General features: G+C 42.8%; 1 protein-coding gene across 1 annotated transcript in view; it reads right to left on the reverse strand.

Moving 5' to 3' along the window:
* Window positions 1–14,830, reverse strand: part of GALNT9 (polypeptide N-acetylgalactosaminyltransferase 9) — a 155,486-nt gene that overhangs the window by 140,033 nt on the left and 623 nt on the right. Inside the window, exon 2 of the mRNA XM_009888139.1 lies at window positions 14,595–14,825. Coding sequence (XP_009886441.1) covers window positions 14,595–14,825 — 231 coding nt within the window. The remainder of the gene's footprint in view (window positions 1–14,594; window positions 14,826–14,830) is intronic.

Raw genomic sequence — 14,830 nt, forward strand, 5'->3', positions numbered from 1 at the left:
CTGAGAGAAGAGGTTCAGCGAAAGATCAAATACAAGAGACCTGTTGGAGCTACTAGAGACCACCCAAGAATTCACCTTTAGGATACCAACCCACAAGAAAGTCAGCTTTCTTGCTTTTTTGCTCAAGGATCTAAACACTTATTTTTAGGATTAATTATGATAATTACTGGATGTCTAGGTCTGTTGGATGTCTGGCTGCTATTTATACCGTTGATTAACAGTATCACGAGATAAGATGCTGCACAGACTAGTCCAGACTCAGACCTCCTCAGATAAATAGAGGACACGGATAAGGGGAGGGGATGAAAAGAGCAGAGAGATGGGCTGGCACCACAGCTAAAGAGCAAAGGAAAGACACACCTGGAAATGAAGCCCAGGTCTTGTATTTCAGCAGCTCTAAATACTTTCTCTAAAGCTAGCACCGAAGCTGCTCCTTTTGCCCCCGGCTCCTGTTTCTGTGAGCTTACACACGCTTCTTGTCAGGTGTTAGCGGCAATGATGAGAACCAGGTTAACTGATAAAACAGCATGCTTTTTGGTCACAGATTAGGGGATTCCTAATGAAATAATGAGGTATGTCTGTGACCCCATTTAAAACTATTTTCCCTGCAAAGATACCATGTTAAAGAAAATTCACATGGAAACATCTGACTCACTAAATTAGCACTTCTTCCCTTAGGAAAGGAGAGACACAGACTTAGAGGTGAGGCACCATGACAGCAGGACACACCACTCCATGCAACTCTGCCTGCTTCCCCTAGCATTTATTAGGAGATTCATCCTTCTGATTGTTTATAGTAGGGGTGCTTTTCCCTCCCTACCTTTGAAAGGAATATAAAGCAAAGTATGATCCCAAATCCGCACAGCCTGATCAGCAGAGTATCCAACAAAACCTTTTTGTTGGTTTGGTGGTGTTTTTTTTTAACAGTATCTGCCAAAATAGTTTTGAAACCAATCAACCTCTAGTTTCACAACCATATGCTGAGACACTCATACCTAGCATAGAAATGCCATAGGCATGCAATATCACCCATCAAACAGATTAGAGGCATCTTCTTCCAGTTCAGGGACAAAGCCAGAAGATCACACGCTGACTTCTTTTTCTAAAATAATTTTCTATCCAGAAATATCCAGTTTTGTTTTCTGATAGTACAGTGCACAGAGGATATCTCAGCCTACCATCACACGGAGCATCGCCTTGTCACGTCTAATTGGCGTTGATCCCACATTAGCTGTCCTGTCCATTGGGCCTGATTCTGATCTTGCTAGTACAGTGCCATTAAGTAGGCTGTGTAAGAGACAGCTTTCATCACTTGAAATTCTGGTCCGGAACAGCTGTCAACAATCTATGTTAAAACGAATTGTCACTGTGTTACGGGCTTTACCAGAATAACCTGTTGTACACAGTGCTGCGATGGGGAACTCCACCCCTCCTTAGGGTCAGAGCAGTCCTTGTGTGGCTCAAGCACGGACCCTGACTCCAATTCACTAATCCTGTGCTTACTTCATCAACTATAAGCAACTTTAATAAGAAGAACTTTACAAAGTATTTCACTGGTCTCATTCTTCCACCATCTCCACCGTCTCTCTAAAAAAGCAGTATTTTTTTCTTCAGCTTCTTGTCAGTATGATTAAAGGCTGAGAGGTGCCTAAACAAGCAGTCCTGTAACATATGCAAAAATGCCCTCTGCGATGATCAACGCCTTCTCTGAGGGCTGCATCACTCAGCCTGTGCCTGTTGGCGTGCCCGGCTGCACCATCCCAGCTTCAAAGTTAGGCCCCGTCTTTGTTCCCTCATGAATATTTCTCCTCCATTTCCGCATATCTTCTGTTCACTCTTCTCACCGCGCAAAGACGACTTAAAAAAAATCTCACTTGGTGCACTTTTTCATGTGCGACAGAAAGAGGGAGACAAAGAATCCAGTTATTAGGCAGATCAGGTTCAGAATGAATCAGAGAAGAAATTCTTAATTCCCTGACCTCACCTAAGAGGGCTCTCCGCAGCCAGCTTAGGGTGTTGTAGGCCTGGAATGGGAACGTGGCTGTGAATATGGGAACCATACCAAGCTGACTCTTTCAGAAAACAGGTTTTACATATAACCCCACTGGATACTAGCATTGTAAAAGCCACTTCCCTTCCAGAATTAATCTTCTGTTGAATGAAAATGCATTGAGCCAGATGGATCTATTTCAGGAGGAGGATCAGGCTGGCACAGCTCTATAATCAAAGATTATTGGGTTTGTGTATTCAGAGCTGGAGTAGCTGAGAGAAAAGTGTCCAGTGCAGGTACTGACATGTTTAGGTCTACTATCCCAGGAAGGATATACGGAATGAATTTGCCAAATATTAAATTGAAGAAAGATGGAAAATTTCTAATTAATACCTGCAATTTTTTTCACTGCTTCCTACAGTACTGGCAGCGAATAAACAGAAGACATCCTTCAGGTGTTGAGAGAGCTGCAAACTCTAGCAGATGCAGAAGATCATTAAAAAGTGGGAGAAAAGACTGGTCACCAGGAAGAAATACACAAGCAGGCTCCAGTGGAGCAACTAGCTGCCCACGTCCCTGCGATGGTGCTGGGAGTTAGAAGCCTGAATCTGCAGACCTGGATTCTGGGGATTCTCCATGTGACAGAGAAATTATGCAACAGAACTACCAAAAAAATATGGGTTCCAAACCCCAGTTTACCACAGGCCAACACCTAAACCACGCAGCCACCCATTTTTCCAAGCCAAACCCATTCACTGCTTGTGTAAGTTGTAAGCACCAACTATTTCAGCAGCTCAGCAGCTTAGTATTAGGTTGTTTAATAACTTGAACATGATCAGCTCACTCTTACCTCATACTCCACTCCCATCTGTTACATGGAGCCACCTGCAATCTATCACCATGTTTTAAGATTAACAGCTCTGGGCAGCAAAATCTGTTTTTCCTATTAGAGGTGTGAAGAGTACCGAGACTCTGCTCAGCACCTCCAGTACAGAGCTTGTAACACAACCACCACAGGAACACGTAAGCCCCATTGGCCAGATGACACCAGCACAACGGGTACCAGCATCGCTCACCGGCAGGTTTGTGCTTGTGGTAGTCACCGATGGGATTGAGTTTTGCAGATGCAAAATTGCGCAGCAATCCGTAGCCTCATTTTACACAGGGCTGCATGATTAGAAATCTGCCTTACAAGGAATCTATAAAACGACTGCAAATTTGAATCCTGAGGAAGACTAACCTTTGGGTTATACAATGCTGTTTCAACTGGGGATATTTTTAGTCCTATCACTGCCTTCAGTTCAGTATGCACAGGAAAGAATACCACCAATCTTTTCTACAACATAAGCCTTGCTTGAAAATGGGTTAATATAACAAAAAACGCAGTTTTATTTACAAAAGCTTCACATCCTAGAGGCATATGAGAGCTGTAGAAAAAAATAAATTCAATTTCCAAAAGGGCAGTAAGGCCCCATTGCCAAATAAAATATAAAACCAGCATAAAGAATCCAAATGAAAAACAACCAATTAACCCTATCACCCCACCAAAAATGCCACCGAGACAAAATGAGAAGCAAACTTCTCCAGCATTGCAGGAGAGGGCTTTCCAGCTGTCATGGTGGATACCTTCCAAGAAAAATGAGCTCCTGTGCAACAAAGCCCCCTTAGCTTTGCGAATGGTACGGCAGCACCTTGGTGAGGATGCTGGTCTGGGCTGTGGGAACCGGGAATTAGAGACTGAGTGTGACCTCGCACACGTTCCAGTTTTCGATGCGTTCCAAAGTACTTTAACGTACTGAAGATAACTTCTAGGTCCCACCACCTGGGGTGCAATCTCAGTGCTTGCAGTAAGGACCTGCTCTCCCTCCAAGGAGAGGTCAAACCTTTGGCTGAGGCTCAGGATGGAGCTACTCAACAGAGGAGGAATGAAAAGTCCCATCTTTGCTTTGAAGTCTGAAAATATTTGCCCATGTAAGACCCGCAGCTCTAAAGAGTGCAGCAGTGGTCTTGTTCTTCACCTGAAAGAAAGGGCAAGTTATATGATCCTTGCTTTTGTTTTTATTTTTTAAACAACATACTAGCAGTTGAAGCATTCAGCTAGGATGCAGATAACCCATATGCATTTAATTGCAGATGCACGCTAAAAATACTTATTCAATCAAATCTTGAGGAAAAGTCTAGGTTTGGATCTCAGTTAGATCCTCTCAGTTGGGCACCAATTTGCCCAGCGATGTCAAACTGAGACAAAAATGACCACAGGCAGAAGCAGATCTCCAAGGTCCAATGTGAAGGGCTTCTACCCCGCGGGCACTGGGTGAGGGATGGTGGAGCTACATCCATGGGAGCACAGGCAGTAGCTGAGGCATGGGGGGTTGTGTGCAGCAGCACACAGACAGGGTGGGAGAAGAGGATTCAGTTTTGCTCCGTGGTAGGTAGATAGTACTGTGCAGTGTTGTGGAAACAGATAAATCAATTTCTGAACAAAGCTTGCTCAGATACCGGGAGCAAGGCAGCCACGATAAGGCTGCTAATCTGACCTCCTGGTCTGTGTACTTCTTTTTGCAAAATGCAAACTGGAGTCAAACAGTGCAAACACAGAAGCAATCAAAGACTCCTGTAGCAGGGCTCAGAAGCAGAAACACAAAGCTCATAAGATCTATACTAGAGAGGGGAATCACTCCAAAACCTTCAGCAATGAAGGATCCTGTTCCCGACCATACTAAAGGAGTACACGGAGACAGCATGAATTCATCCTTTCTATTACATATACATCACAACTAGCCAATACACTGTTCATCCTGTGGCAGAAGTACTTTTGTTTGGCCAGATTTCCTACTGGAGTTACTATGCCGACAAGTACTGGCTGTGACGATCCTTCTGGATCAATAGCACAGATGAATTTAGGCAACTGACTTCAACAGAACTAAGTGCATGGGTGAACCAAGAAGAACTTGGATCATTGCTGCAGGCATAAAACCATATCTGAGCAAGTCACCCCGTCCGAGCAGCATATCTGTCACTGTCCACACAACGCACTGCTGACAGCGGAACAGGGGTTGGCAGGATCTGCGGACTGCTTAGAAAGCAGCGTCGGATTTGGACCTCACGTCGATTCCCAACTAAACACGGCTGCTGACTGTATCACAGACATGGGTTTTATCAGTTCTCCCCAGGAACAAAAACTAGTACCATGCTGGTAATCCCCCAGCGACACGCTCTGTGCTTCCCAAGCCTATGAAGTCTATGACAGAGGATACCCCTCACAGGTATCTCTGCGCAGCCGAACACAGCCCTACGTGAACCTCTGCAGGTAGGTACTTGTGTTTCACCGTATCTGAATATGTAAAGAGCTTCACAGAAGAAAGAGACCTGGCAGGATCCATTTCTTCCCTGATCACTTCATCAGACATTAAAGCCCAGTTGGGAGATCTTTTATGCTGCTTGTACCAAGTGGTGATTCAAATGCAACTCTAGCAAACCTGGTTCGAGTCGTGCCTTATAAAGCACGTGTGAGCACTTATTCTCATGAGTACTCCAGTAAAGGCAACAGGATTGCCCGTATAAGTAGCTCTGAAATGTAAGTAGAAGGTAGATAATTGAGTTCCACGGCTGCCTTTTGCCTACACATGCTCAGATTTTCTCCTCTCCTTCCTGCCGCAGCTAATTGCCTGAAGAGGGGAAAGCTGTGGTTTGTAGAGCCAAGGAATTGTCCTTCTGGAGCAGAGGCCAGTGGCACACACATAACAAAGGCCTTTACATCAGCAGCTTCTTTCCACAGACGTGTTTTGGCCTTGCGGAGAGGAAGGGGGCATCGGGGACCTGCTGGGGGGTCAGCATGGCTTTTGCCAGTGTTATACCATTTTACAGTGGGTATTCAACCCAAGGGTGATACTGGCATTACAGCAGCCTCTTAGGCATTTGCTCTAACATTTATCCCAGGAGGTTAAGATTGAAGCAAATGCACTAAAGAACCCAGAGGCCCAATATGTTCCTTTATACTTTAGGTATATTTCATCCACTGAGTTTGGGTTATTTAGCTGTGATTTCCAAAGGATGCTGTGAAACAGGTAACCCTCTCCTGTAGCATTCTGACACCAAATACCTCTGTCTGACAGTTGCAGTGCTTAGAGAAGCTGTTTCAAAAACCTTTTCCTTGGTTTAGTTTTCTCAATCATTGCCCATTCTCCCAGGATGACATGCAAATTACAGCTCAAGTATTAAAAGTATAAATCAGACTGTGGTGGCAAGTGAAAGGGTTTCAAAAGAATGGCTCCATAGGAGGTGGTGCAAGGCTTAAAATATTCAGAAATCTATATTCTCACCTTTTCTAAAAATGCTTTGCTCATTTACTTAGACAACTCTTCAGCACCTGCGAAAACTATGCGTCCACACTGCTCATGATGACAAAGCAGAATCAGTCTATTGTCTCCTCAGCTACCTACCCTGCAGCTGCCCTTGGACTCTCCTCTGCAGCCAGTAATCAAGGACATACAGCAAAAAAACAACCAAAAACCCAGTGAACCTGTATTAGGCTTTTTGCCATTTGTCAGAGATTTCCAGAACTGGCCCTTTTCTACTGCATTGTTTCACTAAGGACTCCCCTCACGGAGGATACAAACCAATTCATGGTCCCAGGCTTATCCTTGGCTTGAGAGAGCCTCAGAACAAGTCATCCAAGTAAAACACAGGGAGAGGGATGTAACCACATCCGCTTCACCAGATGGCTTTGCAAGACTGGGCAGAACACACACAGAGTAGCTTAGCCTGATGGCGAACCGCAAGCAGGTTTACTTTATCCTGAGGACATCCATTTCTTTCTCTCACTACAAGACCAACAAACTTGTCTAGAGACATTGAAGCAATTCCTCTGAACACACATTTCCATAAGAGGCATAAACAAATGAACACACACAATTATTCAGAAGTGAAATGGCCTGACAAATGCAGTAAGAGGGGTAGGAAACTGGTGTAAGAGCTCCTCTGGATGTTCCACTAGATTTCCCACAGAAAGTGCTGCTGCACTGTCTTTCCATGTGTAGCAATGAGTCCAAGTTAGCGAAACCAGGGGAAATAAAAAGCTAGTGCAAAGAACCACAGAAGCGCAAGCTTACCTCCCTCACTGCAGGAGGAGAATGTCAAACTGAGGGATAAGAAAACAGTGCTCAGCCCCAAAATAACACTCCCCTGGACATCTACAGACTTGCATATGCACACAGAGCTCACTCCATTTAGATCTACACCACATCACAGGTGGGACATCAGTTCTGCAAGCCAGCTGGTGAAACTCAATTTGACGAAAAGACCATTTTGCCACAAATAGTAATCCCATCCTCCATTCTCTCTGTTTTAGAGGACCTCTTGTTGATGTGAATTAAGGCCCTTTCCTATTGCTTCAGAGGTCAAAAACCAAGGCCAGAGAAGTCATACAGATTATCCATGCCACACTCTTGTACAGAATCACAGAATGACAGAATGGTCAGAGTTGGAAGGGACCTCTGGAGCTCATGCAGTTCACCCCCCTGCCAGAGCAGGGTCACCTACAGCAGTTGCACAGGACGGTGTCCAGGCATGTTTGGAATGTCTCCAGAGTGGGAGACTCCACCACCTCTCTGGGCAGCCTGTGCCACTGCTCTGCCAGCCTCAAAGGAAAGAAGTTCCTCCTCAAGTTAAGATGGAACTTCCTATGTTCAAATTTGTGCCAGTTACCTCTTGTTCTAACGGTCAATGCTACCAGTGTGGATATTGTGGGCAATGAAAGAAAACAGGACAGAAACTAGAGGTAAGCCAACACTGAAGAGATGAAGCCGACCAAGCTTTGAAGCTATCTTCACCAGGTGCAATTCCATATGCTTCAGTGGAGAGTTTGCAATTAAGAACTCAAAAGCCCAGCAGATTAGACTGAGAAATAAATTCAGAACCAAGATTGTCACCTTCTTCCCCAGCAGTACCACTGTGCATTTAAACTCAAAGTAACCCCAGCTAAATGAGAGGACCTGAGGCCAAGTTGCATCACGCTGCTCCCTGATTACTCCCTTCTGTTCCACAAGTCAAGCAGATCTTGGCTCAGGAGGTAGCCTTGCGACCAGTAATTTTTATGCTCTTTTTACAGCCTACAGGACTTGATGAGTAACCAGCAATTGTGAGTTGAACTGTAGCTTGTCTTCAAAACTATCTGGGAAACCTGGATATTCCACACCACCTGAAAGGATAAAAACTATAGGGCAGTAAGACAATTTTTAATCTGTTTGCATCTGCCATGCTGTCCTTGAAATGGGTTTTGCCTCCACCTACAAGGCTTTCAGATATTCACAGCCATTTCCATGGCACCATAGCTGCGAGTTTTAGGAAAAGCAGACACAAGTCATATATACATCCAATTAGCACTTGGCTGCTTTAGCTCTGTGCTCTCAGGAGGAGATGACTTTGGGTTAGTGGGAGGATCTCTATCTGGTTTGCATTCTCAGAAGCTAAAGTTCTCTTATTTCAGAGGACAGTTTTGATCAATAGGACTACAACAAGGTTGGAAGCTGCTCTGCTGTCATTGGCTTTCTTCCTTCCTGTTATCCAGAACATCACAAGCTCCTTTTCTTTTCTCTTTTCTTCTCTCTTCTCTTTTCTTCTCTCTTCTCTTTTCTTCTCTCTCCTCTCCTCTTTTCCCCTTCCAGTTTGTTAGTTTAAAATAAGCGATGGAAATGACTACCAAGTGAAATCCCACAAATAATAACAATAATAAAAAAGTGTGCCAAGTATACTGAGAAAGACAGACTGAGTACCCATTAGTAAGGTTAGAGAGGGGCATTAATAAAAGGAAGATTTGTTAAACATGACTCATTTCTTTTTCTTCCTTTCATAAATCTTATTATTTCCTTGGAGAACAGCCATGCACTCAGTGGCTGGAACTGCATTCTTAAATGATGCTCTTGGTTTGACTACTACCTGCTTCTATTTACTTAAGAATCAAATAAATACACCCCCCAGCCCCCACCCCCAACACACACAACTCATAAAACCACCCCACCTCCCACTCTCAAGGGTATTAAGCTAAAGCCAGGTTTTGTAATCCTCTAAACCCGTATGGTGGTTACAGATGTGCCACCATACTGCAGCTCTTCACTAGAAAGATCACAGACCCATATTTGTTTTTCCAACTCCTGCCACATCTAAAAAGAAATGGAAAGAAACTGAACCGGAATGAAACTGAACCGGAATACCTTCTAAGAGGCAACAAAAACAACATCAGTCAAAGATTTTCTTTCCACCCCTGTAATCATTGCTTTTAATCCGATATAGTACCAATGATTTAAGTTCTACAGAAAAAATGAATCAATGATAAAATTACCACACGCTTTTTCTGTCAAAATAAGCTTTCTTCCCAGCTACAAACGCAAAAAGCAGAAACATTACATAAAAAAATAGTTACCAGTATATGAAACACAGAGTACAGGGAGAGACTTTAAAATCACTGATGTGCTGCTAGAATGGAGATATATTTTTTTGTATTTGCCAATATTTTGAAGAGTTGAATGTAATTTTGCCCATTTTACAAAAGACATTTACCCTCTTTTTTCTACCAAACGTTTAGACCTTTCCTTCCTAAAGTGCTTAAATAGAGTAATACTATTTCGAATATTATGCTATATTTTCATAGGGGCTATCCAAATATCGACTCATGATGTTTTCTTCCCCTATTTGAGGGAATAAAGTCTTGGCCTTCCTGAAATCATTGATTATGAGTTTCCTCAGCTACATAAATCAAGACTAACATAGCTAAAGCCAATGTGAGGTGGAAATCAGTCTTTTGGACTCGCCCATCCCTTTGCGATAGAGAAGGTTGGGCCTGTACCAACGTTCACCCACCTAAGCTTGAGTAACTCATCCAGAACAACTGAAAATACTTATTATATGCTGTGTGGTAAACACATAAACTGCAGCCTAACTTAGAAAAAAAGAGAAGAAAAAGGAAAGGTAGTTGGTATTTTTCACTCCTGCCTTCGCTAGGCCCAACCCTGCATTTCTTCAAAAAAACCCTCAAAATGAGACCGCACGAAGAAGCCTCTCACCAGTAGGAGGAAAGCAGACGGCTGAGAGCAGGCCCCACAAATAAGTTGATACTTTTGGAGATAAATACATGCTAATTTTGTCAGATACACGTTAGCATCAGACCATAATCCAATTAAATAGAAATAGTTATAACATGAGAATCTGGGTATGAGAAGGAGCAGTTGCATTAATGTAGGGCCGGCAGTTGCACCACATCTTCCCCCATGCACACGGGGCTTTGCCTCTCTTCTCTGCAAAGGAATTACGCTTCAACTGAAAGTTGCCAGCTGTAAAACCTTCTTTTTGACAAATCTGATGTGGACGTTCGCGTGATTCATCTGCAGCCTGTTCCCAACTCTTACTTTCGATATGGAAATGTGGAACCATTTTCAACCAGCCCCAAGCCCATGAAGAATAAACTGTTCTTTTAAAAATACTACTGTACCTTTTAAGTATGCAGATTGCCAGGCTGAATTTTAAATGCAATCACTTTGCTTCTAGTACACTCTAAAAATCAGGAGTCACAGGCTGCATGAATCAGTCCTCTGCACCTAGGACCTGCTATTTCCATCATCTTAAGCCTGTGTGCTGCAATTCTGTGAATTGTCCACTTTTTTCCCCAGCCTCCTCCATGAAATGCAGATGCGACATAAAACCCATTTATCATGCTGGAAATTGCTATTGTATTTAATCTTCCCAAAGAGAGCAAAATCAAATTATGATGTGTAAAGAATTATAATCTGCCAAATTCAAGGGAATACTCCAAACTTATCCCTCCATGTCTGCAATAGAACAGGTCAAAGAGGTCTAATGTAGAAGACATGGGTAGGAAGACATGATGTGAGCATACATAATGAGAAGATGAAAACTCTCTTAATCTTTGCAGATTGAATAAAATCTAATTACATGCTGTATTGATTGTTGTGTATTACTGGAAAGAGACAGTGAAAAGGGAAAAAGGCAATTACAGTGAAATTGTAGTCTGACCCTTCAATTGCTTTTGGCATGAAAGGTTATGCTCTATTCGGGGCATCAAATATTCTTTATCCTCTATGGTAAATCATTAGCAACAGACTCAGATGCAAAACTGATTAGGGGAAAAATTCAGTCAATTAAATCTTTTTTATTTTTTCCCCTTTACAAAAAATAGAGGCAAAGGAAGAAAATACCAAGATATTACCGTTATGCTGTTTCATTAATTGCTACTAAGTCTATCTGCATTAGTTCTGTGTTGACTGACAATCAATCTTATTAATCAATAGAAATACCACAGTAAAAATGAAAAAAAATATAGACTGATACACTAGACCTAGAATAACTCAGTTTTTCAAAATGAATGTTATACTCAAGGTCGAATATTAAGAGGTAATATAAAGTTTCACCGAGGAAGTTCCACAGACACATTTCATTGCTTTGCTTTCCCTTTGCCACTTCATCCATTTACTTCCATCAAAAAAAGCTGCAGCTGAGCAAAAAGAAAGCTTTCAAAAATACTATTTTTCTAAGTTGATAGAAAACCAAAGCATGAGCCAACTGAAAACTGTTGTTTGGGTGTATGTGTGCACGACTCTGCAGGGAATCATGGCAATTCTCATTCATTCTATTCTAAAAATTCTTGTTCTGCCACAGATAATTGCAAGGAACAGCTTTCTGCTGACTTTCACGCATGGTCCTCTGCGTCCTACACACACCTCCACAGGCATTGTATGCACAGTTTTTATTCAGGCTAAAAAGTTAATGAGTTCTCTAGTGATCAGTTTTAGGCTGTCTCTCGATACACTTGCAACGTTACCACTTTTGTTTATTTTTCCTTGCAGAATGTACACTTTCCAATAATTTCTTTGACTGCATGAAAACAAATAAGTGTGACAAACAAAATTCTGTACGGCTGCAGCTGCAGGGCTGGTCTCCCACCGAAATGTCTTTCTATTGCACTGGATCTTCAACAGAGTCCCTAGAAAATCCAGGTAAGGTCTCGCCAGTTTAGGACTAATACGAATTGAAGAGAAAAAATGAAATAAAAGAAAACTAAGACTTTATTACCAAAAATATAAGGCACTTAATGGCTGGCTCTAAATTTGTTCATCTCAAACCAGAAAGAACCCAGAGCAGAAAATTGAAATACTGATCTGGACAGACCTACTGCAACAGTAACGCTGAGCTGGACTCAAACTCCTGGTGCTCGCAGGAGTTCTGGGTATGCAAGGAATTTGTATTCCTCATGAATAAAATCCGTCTACCCACGTCTGCCTCTCCCTATAAAAGTGACCTTGACCCACCCCATCAAAAAGTAACATCCAAGAAGGCCTCAGATGGCTCTCTGACCTTGTGAGAAAGCTGTATACAGGATAATGTCTGAGAAACCTTGCTCGACATGAGGATGAAACTGCACAGCCCCAGAGCAGAGAGAGTGCTTCTGTAACACCGATGTTTCTGTGAGGCACGGTAGAGCACTGTCACAGACAGGCTCCCTTGAATCTCAATGCTGCCAGAGCAGCATTATGCCCATTAATGGCATAAGTAATGAGTCATGATATTAAAAACGGAATACCAGTGAGCTAAACCCAAACACAGATGCTTGATCCTGATTTCACTTACAGCCATGCACCCCTGATGATTTCAGTGAAGCACTTCCTAATTTTTTAGGACTTGTCAGCTCTGCTGCCATGGGATGGGGGACAAAAAAAAAAAAAAAAGAAGAAAATGACAAAGTATCTTTTCACAATGATGATGAACTCAGTAATCTGTGTTGATGTAATAAAAACCCCAACCGAATCACAGAGAAATTAAAGGGAAATGAATAGGAAATTTGAATAGCTCAGCTTGAAAAACTTTCTGTATTTTCCTGTGTAAGAACTTTCAAGAAGAAGAAACTGCCTGCAGTGTTCATTGTGACCTGAAGAAGCAACATAACATTTAAGTTCAAGTAATTTCACTGTGAAGTTCCGTATCCAACAAATCAAATTAAAGAAGAAGAAAGTCTCCAAAACAGAGGCGTATTTTACAGAGAACTTCCTGTTTACTGTGAAGCCACAGTCATTACGTGCCACAGTGCTTGCCCAGGACATCAAGGACTCCAGCTGATTCTCCAGGGGATGCTACGCTGAGATGAACCCAGAGCAGGTAAATGCTACCCAAAGTCTCATCCTTGAACAACACCCAGAACAAATCAATTCGGGCCAAAAGGCCCATTTAGTTGAGCTATGATGGATATAGCTTGGGGACTGATCTAATTTATTTTGGGAACTCTATGGCTTTGTTAAATTTGGGAGGAGGATTTCCCTCTTAAATCCTACATTCTTCAAAACTCCAAAATACGGTTAGGAAACACAGCTGTTGACACTTTTCCTTCTAATTCATGAATGTGTATTTTTGTGACTAACACCCACACTCCACATTCCCCTTCTCTCTTCCCCACTTATACAGATGAGTGCGTAAGGGGACGCCTGCTCTACAACACTTGCTGGCATCGACTGCATATTACCATAATGGTCTAACCTACTTAGATTTATACAGTCATTCAGAAAGTAGTAATAGGATATATACTTTACCCTAAACCTCCTATTTGTCTGCATTTTGAGACTACAGCAGTCTTTGTTAAATCAATGTTACGAGTAAGATTTTCACAAGCAGCCTAGAAGCACATTTGGTATACTTAAATATATTTACACGGGAAGGTTTATTTGGTGCTAGATGCTAAATGTTACATTTATATTATAATTTCATGTAAAAGTTCGCTCCTTCAGCCTCTTCTTATCCAAAGCACTGATGTATTTAATCACATACTTATTTCTTTGATGTTCCACATTTAGAGCTTTATGAATCTATGCAAATACAAACACACTTGTTTTGAAGAATTAGTTTCTATGTGAAATGTTAGTTGTCTTATAACAACTTTTAGGGCTCAGCCTGTTCTAACTACCACAGAAGGGTTCTTTGCTTACCTACCAAGATTTTTCAAGGCTGATGAATTTGAACAGAGTGTCATAAAAAGAAGTGATGGATGCTTCCTCTCGTCACCAAAGTTAATATCAAATTTTAATAGCAAAGTCATTAAGGAAACATATGGGTGCTATGTTCAAATAGACCCTTAAAAAGTACACAGCATAAGAACTCAGTAGAATGTTTTTAAAGTAGTTACGAGACCAAGTATACGACTTCCAGATATAACGTAACAGTGTATTTGCTATACAAATGCCTACCCATGCAGAGTTAACATACCCAGGCAAACCGTAAAACCTGGTACAGTTTGTAGAGACTTCCACCAACCCTTAAACCCACGAACTCTTCAGCCTCCTTAACTTTGCATCTATTGAGGAAGTCCTGACTTTGAACCAAGAGTTGGTGGGGAAGGGGCTCAACAAATCCCTCCAGCAAAACCCTGCAACCACCTTTTTCCCTTCACTTTCAGCACTTCAGCGGTGGGGTCAGTGCGTATCGTGCCAAGGCTTCCCTCCCCAGCGGGCAGGCGGGCACTTGGGGTGCTCTTCCCCGCTCTGCAGCACCCTCCCAGCACACAGGGCACCAGGGGACCGGTGCCGCGTCCCCTCCCAGCCCTCCGTACCATTCAGCTGGTTGTAGACCACTTCCTCCAGGTGGTCCAGGCGCTGCAGGATGGACTCCCTGTCGGCCAGGCTGCCCACCTTGGCGCCGCGGCTCCTGGCCCGGCGGTCCGCGCTCCGGACGATCTGCACCAGCTCCTGGGAGCGGTCCTGGATCCTGCAGTAGACGGAGAAGAGGATGATGCCCACGAAGACCAAGATGTTCACCGTCAACAAAGTTTTGATTTTCCGTGCCACC

Source organism: Charadrius vociferus, unplaced genomic scaffold (assembly GCF_000708025.1).
Source record: "Charadrius vociferus isolate BGI_N301 unplaced genomic scaffold, ASM70802v2 scaffold326, whole genome shotgun sequence".
NCBI classification, from domain to species: Eukaryota; Metazoa; Chordata; class Aves; order Charadriiformes; family Charadriidae; genus Charadrius; species Charadrius vociferus.